This window comes from Dermacentor silvarum, chromosome 3, assembly GCF_013339745.2.
Source record: "Dermacentor silvarum isolate Dsil-2018 chromosome 3, BIME_Dsil_1.4, whole genome shotgun sequence".
In the NCBI taxonomy this organism is placed as follows: Eukaryota; Metazoa; Arthropoda; class Arachnida; order Ixodida; family Ixodidae; genus Dermacentor; species Dermacentor silvarum.
Window position 1 is genome coordinate 60,084,221 of NC_051156.1, and position 12,050 is coordinate 60,096,270.

At 43.3% G+C, this 12,050-nt stretch overlaps 1 protein-coding gene across 1 annotated transcript; it reads right to left on the reverse strand.

Moving 5' to 3' along the window:
• Window positions 1-6,125: 6,125 nt before the first annotated feature.
• Window positions 6,126-10,928, reverse strand: LOC125944245 (uncharacterized). The gene is made up of 3 exons (XM_049664582.1): window positions 10,833-10,928; window positions 10,601-10,708; window positions 6,126-7,229 (listed from the first exon to the last, which is right to left on the reverse strand). Exons 1-3 carry the CDS (start codon window positions 10,926-10,928, stop codon window positions 6,126-6,128), a joined length of 1,308 nt encoding a protein of 435 aa, XP_049520539.1.
• Between the last annotated feature and the right edge of the window lie 1,122 nt (window positions 10,929-12,050).

A 12,050-nucleotide genomic window follows, 5' to 3' on the forward strand; every position in this document is an offset into this window, starting at 1 on the left:
TATAGTTGGGACATCTTGTATACTCGTCACGTTTCATCTGTCATATTATCCACAATTCTTCAACTTACAGGAAAACGTTGGTTCATTTGGTAATGCTTTGCAAAATAGTGAACGACGCTGTGTAGCTCGCTGCCTGCAAAATGCTTCGCCTAACATAGACTTCAATAGGCCGTGGGATATGCAGTTTCTTCTTTTTTTTTTTACTACCTAGCATTCTCTCTTGATAAAAGCGGACATATTTTTGTTGCACAAGTGCAGTTTACCGCTAAATGTGCACTGATTTGTGTTTTCCTTTTTTACCTCTCTCCACCAAGAGGCCTTACTGCGACTGATGCCGCAGGAGCAGGCAGACCGCCTGGATGATATCCTCAAAGGCTACGGACTGCTGTTGGCCGACGGCCAGTGCTTCGCCTTCGCGAACGTTTCGTGGACCGATTGCAATAATTTGATCCGGCGCGGCGTCGTAAGGAGGAGCGCCGAGTCACGTGCCAGTGGTGAGCGAGTGCCCATTAGCTTGTGGTGGCGTCCACGTTACGTCCCACCCACGTCGACAACAGCGGGCTTCTCCGATGAAGCCGACCGACCCTCCACCGGCAGCGACGACTTAAGGTCGTGGAATCACACTGTGAAATCGTAATTTAACGCGCGCCTAAGATGGACGCCGTAGCGTTGGTGCAAACATGCATGGCAGTATTGCGGGTACTGCGAGTACTGGATTAGTTTTTTAATTCAGCGTAGCACATTGTTTGATGGCAATATAAATCAATGTTACCTGAGGTGGAAATTTTATGACGAATTCCACCTTTCATGTCGCCTTGTACATGCCCGAATTGTGATATCCTCAGTACTCTCTCCTCATGATTGTCAGCGAGTAAAAATACTGTGCTTTTCGCTTTCTTTTTCTCTCTCTCGCCCGCTCGATCATCTAGTAAGAGCACTTAGCGCATTTCGAGAATTACAGCATTGTGATCGTGGTGTTTATCTTTGTACAGTTGAACACTTTTTACGTAGTCTTCCAAGCTTCATATTCCAGAGAGTCCCGATCAGTGCGAAACTTGGGAGGCGGCACGTGACGTCGGAAAACAAGCTCTAATACTCGGGTGCAATGTATGCCCCTGGTTTACGAAGTGGCTACTAGTGTACCTTCTGTGTGCGACTACAGTCTCTCTAACCACAAGTGTTTGAACAGCGGCCGAGTGCTTCATACAACAGGTGGTTGTCTTCTAGTGTGGCGTCACTTGACCGTTCTCTGCTTTGTCACAAAGTCGCGCAATAGACAACAACGGCACCGCCGAGTGGCGCTGGCGTGAGCGCCGCATGCGGTGAAAAATCTCAACGAGCGGGTGTACACCCTCTCCTGTCTCTCCTTCACACCGCCTCGATTGCCTGCTGCACTGAACGTGGTCTCATAGCGCGCACGTGCACGATGTTCACGCTTAGATCGGCCTTCAAGAAGATCTGTGCGGTGGACAACTATTTTCGCGGCTGCAATGTGGCGAAAGGGCAGCTTCTGCTTAGCCATGTAGTTGACGCTGTGCAGTTCGTCGGAGACGACATCGTCCTCGCCAAGGGGAAGTGCGTTTCGCAAGTCAAGGACGACCTTGTTTACGACGTGGAGTTAGAGGTAAGCACAATTTTCCGCACATTCATAATTACATTCCTGTTTTGTTTCGTTTGCTGTGTCTACGGCGCACTCTAAATTTTGGTCTCAGGGGCTCCTAATTAAATACATAAAAGGAGAAATCGGTTTTCTCGGCAACTACTGCACCAAATGTGATGAGGTTTGTTGCAACTGCGATACCTGTTCTTGGCGCAGAGCTACGAGTTTGTCAACTTCGTGCTTCTATTTTTCTCAAACTTGCATATTGCCGCACTTGTACCTTATTCATGGAAGTACAGGCGCGGAAATATTTTAATTTTTTAAAATTCAGGCCCTTAATCGAAATTCCGTTTGCAACACATTTCATTAAAATCGACTCAGGGGTTATCTCAGAAAAGTGTTTCCGCGTTTTACATGTACTTAAATAAGCGGCATCGGAGTTGGGCCCGAGATAAAGCTGCCTCATAAGCGTCCCTGACGCAGTGACTGCTTTTAGTTGAGATATTTAACATTACTAGCACCCATATGCGATACGCCGTCAGTTAGCCTGTCATTTTTTCGGTAACGTATGGCACACATCGTTATCATGATTCCGTATGTGCTATTTTACGGTCACACTTCTTTTTCGCGAACTTGATTGATAGCCCAGTCACTTTCGATAGCGATCAAGTTCTTCAATCGCGATTGGTTAATTTGCGCCATCAGCGAGAAAGAGCTAATCTCTGTCGAGAAATTTTATCTTGGTCGCGATCGAAAGTGGACCGCGTGACTGGGCTATGACTCTCGCACAGTAAGAGCTAGTTCACTGTGTCTTTGTGCTAGAAAATTAATATGCGTACAACAACGGCCAATGCATTTTTCCTTTTTCGCGGCTGTCATGGTCATGCCCCCTGAAACGAGAGCTTCGCATTTCCTGCGTCAAGTGCACTTGCATTGCTGGTGTACGGGGTCAGTGCAAGCATGCAGTGGCCGTATGCCTCCGCATCAACAGCTATGAGGAGAACAGCTGCACAAGCCGACCTCAGCAGTGAGGAAAGCCCAGCGCAAAGCCCCGGATGCCGAGATCGCAACACTTATCAGACGTGGTGCCTCGTAAGTTTGCTGCATGACATTCACCAGCAATGTGGCGCAACATAAAAATACCTTTGCTCACAGTAGGAAAAAGGCTCTGACTGGAGAATACAAACACGTCACTGACCTATAATTGGGAATATAATTTTGTTTTTGGGTAATTTAGAACATTTCTTTTATTGGTAGACATTGCTATGCTCAGTCTAGTCACACCTTAAGGTAACTTAGTGTTGAGTTTTATAATATTCAACTGACTGTACACATCGAAATTGGAACCAAAATGTGTCAATTGTTTCTTAATCTGTGAAACAGGTAAGAAATCAACAGCTCCAGACATCAAAATTGTGCCAAGAACAACACTGATGAGCTACCCCGAGATTGACTGCCCCCTAAAGGAAGTGCTCGAGTTGATGCAGCTCAGTGCTGATGAGCTTACTTGCAGAGAGGTGCCCGACACTTTTGTTGAGCAGGTATCAAAGGCCGCAGAGAAAGACACCCTTGAGAACCTTCTCAAACAAATGTCACACCGGCCTGTGTACCATATCTTCTGATTCTGATGGAGGATGAGACAACCCACAAAAGAGATTTTTTGATGGAAATGAAAAGTGATCACAGAGAAAAGTATCAAGAAAAGGTCACTCTTGAGCAAAGCCCATGTCAATTAGCTTTATTCACACAAGGACAATCAAGCTATACACGGTATGTAAGGAATTAAATTTTAGAGTTGGAGTGCACACAATGGGCTGGAGTGACATATTTCATGTTTCACAATATGCAGATGGCATCAGGAGAGGAGGCTTCGCATCAGCAGTACCAAAGCACACCTGATTCGGACACAAAGGGCTTCAGAAAGCTGCTCAGCAACCCCGGAAATCCAGATCCTACAAGAGTGCTGCCATGTGCTATGTTGCGTTTTTCACTTCCCACTACCGAAATGGAAAGAATAATTTTGGCCTTGGCTAGTCTGAAGTGCCTTTATTGGGTTATACACAAAACCATTAGCATTGATTTTGTATTGTACTGTCAAAAAATATCATTGCAGGAATTACAACTGAAGGCACAGCATGAGAGGACCTGGAGAGAAGGCTTGGAGCACGAATTGTGCAGGTAGGACTCCTTCATTTTATGTAAAGCACTGAAGGCCCACAAATTATATTCTGCATATAGCGTTATTTCCAAACCTCATTGTCATATCTGTATTCTCTAGACTGGACTGGTGGTTCTTCCTGACCAACCTTGGCTGTGCTGCAGCCCCGACGGACTTGTACAGCTTGCTAATGAGACTGCCCTGATTGAAATCAAGTGCACATATAAATTCAAGGATGCACCATTTATCAGATACGAAGAACGGCATTGTGAGCTTCCATATTTGATATTCATTGATGACATAATTGAATTAAGAAAGTCACACCAATACTACACTCAGTCGCAGGTCCAAATGTATGTTCTTAATTTGCAGAAAGCTTTGCTCTTTGTGTACAGTCAAGATCAGTGTGTAATAGTTGCTGTAAAGAGGGATGAAGCGTTTTTGTGGGAGCTCATCCCGAAAATGGAGTATTTTTATTTGAAGTTCTTTGTGCCTGCTCTGTTTTAATATTATTTTAACTGTTTCCATCGCGTGAGGTGTCCTTTTTAGGTCCACAATTTTAAAGAGGTATTCTGTGAAGCATCATGTCCAGCAAAATGTTTGTTCTCACAATGTGATATTTTCAGTTCGCTTTAAAAATGCTTAGGGGTATATGCACTTTAAAAGTTGGAATGTTCTAAAGTAGTCATTTATTGTCAGAGCTTCGAAAGTGCAGTGCTTTTATTTTAATTTGTATGTGTGGTGTCTTTGGTCTACAAGCAATATTTTAGTGCCATGCAATTCTGGATGAAACATGCATTTATTTATTTCTGCCATGTGTGATGTTTTTGTGTTTGCTGCATACTGGTGGACGAAGTGTGAGAGTGTGTTTTCTACTGTCACTACCTATGAGTTGGCATGGGACATGCCCGAGTTTTGAAAATATGAATACAGTGCCTTCATATAGATTTGTGAGTCTAGTCTACATGCAATATAGATATGTCACACTGTCCTGTAGAAAACTTTAGTATGTATTTTATAATTTCTGATGTTTATAAGGTGTACTGCATCCATATAGTGCTTAGGTCTACATTAATACCGGTTGAGGTGGCGTGTATTCCACAGCTTTGAAAATATGAATACAGTGTCTCCAATATGGTAACGTGTCTAGCCTACATGCAATGTTTAGTGGCCTCACGTGGCAGGAGAAAACATATGCAGTTATCTATTTTATTATTTGTGATATTTTTAAAGTTTATACCTGGATAGACCATCCAGGTATAAAAACTCGAATAATATGTGTTTATGCTTATGTTACTACCTGTTCAGTGTGCCAAAGCTTTGAAAATGAAAGTACAGTGCCTGTTTGATTTTACTATGTATCTAGTCTATATCCAATATTTTATTACTCTTTTGGACAGGGCAGTTGCTTTTGTATGCTATGTTTTAATGCAATTTAATGTTTATGAATGTACTTACCTTTATGTGTTTAGTTTGAAATATGTGAAATCAATAAAAATGTGGTGTCGTGAACTTATGATGCTGGGCAACATACCATGCTTACATGCAGTATTTTTAGTGCAAATTTGTTGTTGCGGATGCCAGTTTACATTTGCTACCTGCGCGTGGCATAGTTTTTTTAATCAAGTCACATAAACATTTGCTTTTGTATTAAAAATCACATTACTACACATATTTAGCATTGCAAGAATGCACTGTGCTTGGAATTCTACAGGTTACAGCATTTCATAAAACGTTCTTTCCTATGACAAAAATAAAAACCTAGACCCAATAATCCCATTGTTTGTCTATTCTAGAAGCTTACCAATACCTGAAAAACAATACATCAAGGTACACGCAATGTGATTTTCAAGAGGGTTAAAAGGATAGCAGATGACAAGCTGGCTAGTTTTGTTCAATGTCCACCTCGGGGTTCGAGGTACAATATCTGGCAAAGGTTAGAGAAGGACAGGGTGACTGCACTGATAAATGAAATCTTTATTGAAGGCATAAGCCATACATATGCAAACAAAACAGTTGTGCATACAGTAGAGACAAAGTAATATTGCAGGGCACAACAACCTAACTCAATCATGCTGTGCACCCAGCACACAACTAAAAACGCCTCACAGATAAATGAACTACATGAGAAATCGTTGAAAATTTAGAAACGGAAATGTGCCGGTGCATCACGATGCCACATTTGTCACTTTATACTCGCCTAGGGAAAAATGGAGCTGGGCAGGCCATGTATTACGTAGGATGGATAACCGGTGGAGCATTAGAGTTACAGAATAGATACCAAGAGAAGGAAAGCGCAGTCGAGGACGGCAGAAAACTAGGTGGGATGATGAAGTTAGGAAATTTGCAGGTGCAAGTTGGAAGCAGCTAGAGCAACTGGACAGGGGTAATTTGCAGAACGCAGGGAGAGGCCTTCATCCTGCAGTGGACATTAATATAGGCTAATGATGATGATGACTCCACTAGCATGTGTGCAAGACATAACACTGGTAATCTTGATTTATGTGTTAAATTCCCTTTGCGTGCAAAACTCGCTTGCAAAGTATTACAAACAATGCACTCAGTCTTTCGAATTATCGGTGGCTGCATATTGACCAAGGCAGCACATACCGAGAACACTTTGTCCATGTGCGGCACCAAAGTCAAGGGCACTGTGTTGCGCAGGATCCTGTACACTTTCAGTCTGCGAATAACCCGCTCGACGTGGATACGCACAGATGCAATTTTATATGTTGCATCCATGTCTTCTTGAGAAAGTTGGCCACCTCCCGAGTTAAAGGGAGGCATCAAAATGACACCATCTTTGTCCTTCACATCTGTCTGGATACGCGGAAAACCTTTATCGCTCAAGATAATGTCGCCTTCTTGTACAAGGTTCAGAAAACCAGAGTCCTGGGTAATAAAGGAATCAGTCTGCCGCCCACCATATACCGCTGACATGAAGGCTATCATTCCGTTTGTAATTATACCAACAACGACTTTCAATGCATAGCCTCCCTTGTAATTAGAGTAGAGTATGTGCTGGCAGTCGGGCTTTGATGGCATTTCAGTTAGAACTTCTGTGCAGTCGATAATAAATGTACAATCTGGGTAATTATCTTTGAAGGGCTGTGGCATGCACTGCTTGATGATAGCCCTTGGTGGCACAAATATCCACTCCTGCAAGGCTGCGCTAAGTATATCAAGTGTTTTTATAAATGAACTGGATGCAGTCGATGCAGCCACTCTGAAAATCACATCTAAAGCGCTGAAGCTTATACCAAGCTTAAGTTTGGCCAAGAAAAGACAAAGCTTGTCCTCACGGGTCATGTCTGTGCTTCGGTAGCTGGGCTGTGGCAGAACATTGAGCAAAAGACTAAGCACCTGTATGGTGACTCCGCATATATCTCGCAAAGCAGTCTCCTTTTGCTTAAGTGTCTCAAATCCAAAGAATTCACACTTCCTCTTCCAGCTTCCATCAGTCCCAGTGACCTACAAAAGCAACAGAAAACATTTCAAATACTGCCTTAATAAGCAAATATTTTACAAACTTCTAAGTGACTATTTTAAGAACAATGTAGCCTGTCCAGCCTATGCATAGAGTGATATAGTTATCTTGAAACACAGATCATGTTCAGAAATGTCTTCATAGCTGCTAATAAATCTGTTATGCCTTTGACCATATGGTCGCTTAGCGCAAATAATGAAGGAGGGACGAGGTCAAGGGGAGCGCCAACTTTCGACTGTTTATTCATTTCTTGTTTCATTTTTAATCTATGCAAAGACATGCTCAGCATACAGAAAAAACATCATACGCACATCGTGCGAATCACAACCATTTATCAAAAAATATTTTTCCGCTTCCACGAGAGAAACTGATGTATCACTGATATGTGATGGCCCACGTGCCTTAATATGAAAGGCCTCTAACTTAAACTCACGTGCCGTGACCTCCTTGCTTTTACCCAGAAACCGCACTTTATCCAGACGTGGCTCGCAATAATGTAAACACCAGTGGGACGGCACATGTGCTCATGTTTACCTTCTAAAGATAGTTCGTGTTGGAGTTTATCTACAGGTCACCTTCATCAATTTTAATGGAGATTTTTATGTACGACGACAATGCATATGCATAGGCTCGTGTGTCACTCCAGTGCTTTGCAATTTGTTTTTATCAAGTATCGACCGTGCCTTGCACGAACATTTTATCAAGGGGGCGGGGGTATTTAAAATTTTTAGGTACGTTGAAGATTTTTTAGTTGGTTTAAAACCTCAAATGACTACCTCATGTCAGCCAATTATCGATGACATTTTAGCGGCTTTTTGCCGTCTCGGGAAGGGTTCCGTTTTTACTCACTAATTACCTGTTCACAATTCTTTGCCGTGTTTAGATCTTAACATCACTTTGCAGAAGGGTCGTGCCTGTTGGCTTTACTCGCCTCAGACCACTAAGGAATTGCTGCCTTATGATACAGCGCATTTAAAGACTGTTAAGAGGCCCATTGCTAAACACTGCCTTGAGTGTGCTTTTGTACGGTTGTGCTCTCACGCTTTACAAAGGAGATTTCAAAACCAACTGGATCGCCAGTCTTTGGCTGGGTTCCCCCGCACGCTACTTGTCACCGTCTCAGAGTCCCTGCTTCCGAAATTCAAGCGCGATCAACTAAGCACAAGGGTGCTGCAAGCGCAGAGTATGGTAAGACCAGTGGTCATACCCTATATGCACCGAGTTGCCCACAACCTGAAGACCGTTGCAAACAGGCACGGGGTGCCAATTGTTTTCTCTGCGCCACGCAAGCTCAGTCAGCTCTGCCTGCGCATACTGTCTGATGGGAGCAAAAAAGTGGCTGCAATAATGAGCACGTCATGCCGTATATGAAATCTGCCACAGGAGTCGTTTATGAGATTCCCATTTCTCATGGCTTGACTTATGTCGGCCAGACGGGAAGGTGCGTTAACAACCGTGCAAGGGAACACGAACTTTCTTTAAAAGGTAAAGATGGAGCACATTTGTCGTACCACTGCAGTTCACATGTGTGTTTGTTTGCACAGTGTACCTACCATTTTTGAAATGTCGTTCCCATTGGTCAATACGTTGAATTTTTCGCTGCATGACTGCAGCGATTGATGATGGGTGATGATGATTGATGGGTGCAGCTTCAGCCCTTATGTAACACCCCTGAAAAGGGGCCTTAAAGGAAATAAACTCAACTGAACATGATTGCCAGCCACGTCTGGATAAGGTGCGAATTCTGGGTAAAAGCAAGGACGCCACGGCACGTGAGTTGTTAGAGGCCTTTCATGTTTAGGCACATGGGCCATCATGTATCAGTGATACGTCAGTTTCTCTGTTGCTAGCGGAAAAAGATTTTTTGATAAATGGTTTTCTGTATGCTGAGCATGTCTGTGCATATATAATAAGTGAAAAAAGAAATGAATAAACAGTCGAAAGTTGGCGCTCCCCTTGACCCCGTCTCTCCTTCATTATTTGAACTAAGCGACCATATGGTCTAAGGTACAACTGAGTGACTAGCAGCTATGAATATATTTCTGACTTTCTGAACATGATCTGTGTTTCAAAATAGCTTTATCACTCTATAGATCACTCTGTGGATAGGATATGGTCTAAGGTATAACATGAACCGACTAGCCCAGCAACAAGCTTTATTAGTGAATCTCTGTTGTCTCATGTTATGTAAATATTACCAGTCATGTTGTTATACTCAACTTAGTAAACTTTTTCCATTAAATTTCCTCTAATTGTACATGGAGTTTACATTTACAGGATTTAATGCGAATCTAGACATAAACCATGCAGCCTTGACTTCCATCTTATTTATACATATCGCCGTGTTTTAGACGGCATAGCAAGCAAATGTATGGTAAAAGCCAAGCGTAGGATTACGTCGATAAAGAGAACAAAAATGCTACAACAGAGCAACCCTTAGCCAGTGACAAATTTCAGCGGCAAACATCCCTTGAAAAAAATTGTGTGCTGTTCTCTCCATCCCCTTGCTCTTAACAGCCCATCATTGTTGGGGGAGAGAGAGAAGCAGAGAAGGATGCTTCTAGGGGTGAAGTGGCAGAGGTAACTCGGCGTTCGGTGGTACAGGTCCTCTCCTGTCCCTCTTCCCCTATTGGATGCTTGTACAGGTGGGCTTTTTGACAAGTTAGCTTACAGGCTGCACTTCACGTGTACTTGCCGCTGCTCTTGACTTCACACAATCAGCACAAATATGAGTAGGTAGCAAATATGCATGCAATATGCATAGGTAGCAAATATGCATGCAGTAAGTTGCAATTTCAGGCCATATTTATTAATTGTAGAGTTGTAATAATTTTAAGAAAATAAAGTTGCTTATAAGTGGCTATTCTTCATGGGCGTAGGAGGTCGCATATAAAGGCCCACGTCATTGATCGGTGTAGCAAGCCCATGCATTATTGCTGCTTCATTAACAATGGTATGTCATGTGATAAAATATTCTTGCATACATCTGTGCTTCGATAAGAGTCGCGAGTGGTGCCTGCATGACGGGTTAGAACTTTGTTGTAGTGGTGATAAATGATGCCTATCACCACATTTTGTACGAATTCAGGCAAGTGAATGCAACATGCATGGTGATGTGACATACCGTATGAAGGCATTATCTATAAAGTGTTGTGAAATCATCGGCCATGTCGGTCACCAAAAGGCAGCTTTTACCCATTATGACAGTGATCTAAATATTTTTATTACTAGGAATACATACTTCAATGTGTTCATACGAGGTCTGCCTATAGATAAATTACTGCTACAACAATTATGATGTAACCCAGCACCACAGTATGAGATAAACCCAGCAAATGTGTAGTGATGACTGTACCTTGTCACATTGTTCGGTGTGAGAAATTTGAGTTGATGCCTCAGACCCGTTTCTTGTTGACAGGAGGATGATCAGGTTTCCTCGGCATTCTGGCCCTTTTTGGCATGCCTGCGGGGTTTGCAAAAGTAAAAGAGACTGTCAATTATTTAACGCAATGCTCAAAGTAGGCAGCTTGAGTGAAATCACACGTAAACACAAATACAAATTCGATATCTCAAAAACGTATGCTTACAGCATCAGCTTGTGTAACTGGATGAGCCTGTCCTAGTATTTCACAAGGTACTGCCGAAGGCTGAGGGTCATCATCACTGATGGGTGCAAGAGGCATCTCTGGTGATTCCGAATCACTTAGAAGTGTGTCATCGAAGCCCAGGCAAGCAGTGGTTTCTTGATCTTGCACTGCTGGATCAACTTGAGGAGTACTCTGCGGCACAGCCTGCTCCGCAGAATTTGTTCTGGCTACCCTTTCAATACGCCGTTTCCACGTAAGAAAAATAAGAGTGTGGCACTGGTTACATCAAGCGATTCATTGCGAGGTTTATGTTTCGTCTGTCCTTTCATCAGCTGTATTGTAGTCAACTTTAAGCATATCTATCACAGATACTTTACCACGGTGACACAGCCGCAGGGGAGTAGCCAAGGGGTGGTGAACGTGCAGGGGGGGGGGGGGGGGGGAGACCGGGCACTCTATTCTCGAGAAAATTTTCTGTCTAGAAAATTCTATCCTCGAGAAAATTTCCTGCACGGCCCAACTTTTTAGGCACGGTTGTTCTTGTGCACCGAGGAAAAAATTGCATTATGACATCTTCTGGTTTGAAATCTAGCTGCGTGGACTGTCTCGATTGTGTTTTAACGACCGTACTCGCTGAAATCCAGCGACTATGCGGGCTGAAGTCAGTACTGCACAGTTTCTATTTTTTGCCTTACTTAACTATCAAGGTCGCGCGCGGTACAAATTCTCGCAGGGCACGGAGGCGAAATGATTTAAAACGCGCACTCATTCCTGTGCACCCCAGGCCATCATACCTCTGCGCCACTTCTGGGTCAGGTGTCCGTTTCTTGTACGCCGCTGGAAAAATGGTCGGCACATACGACGGGTGTTGGTTACTGTCATTCTTGCAGTTTCCAACAAAATGTCTGCTACAAATCCGTGTTGTCTCTGTTGGCGACCACGGACTTCCATCAGCACTATGCGGAAATATACAAAATATATCACCGCAATGCACAAATACGACATACGTACACAACTTTAACAAGTACGTCCACTACAGTATGGAATAGCGGCAGGAGCGAAAATAGCCTAGTAATTTTGAACAGTGGTCAAGAGAAAGAAGTTAAAAGCACTAGTAATTGTGTCTGCTTCACCAATGCCGGCGCGACCAAGACGCGGGCGTGTATATCCTAGTAGCTCGATCGAACGGTGCAGTGGTGATGCAGGAATGAACTCTAG

Bases quoted from the DNA above. Each gene is read 5' to 3' on its own strand.
- LOC125944245 (XM_049664582.1), bottom strand. From the start codon at position 10,928: ATGCCTCTTGCACCCATCAGTGATGATGACCCTCAGCCTTCGGCAGTA. The intron at 10,709-10,832 runs GTAAGCATACGT...CAAACCCCGCAG, and splicing joins CAGTTACACAAGCTGATGCT to GCATGCCAAAAAGGGCCAGA. The intron at 7,230-10,600 runs GTACAGTCATCA...TTGCTTTTGTAG, and splicing joins ACACCGAACAATGTGACAAG to GTCACTGGGACTGATGGAAG.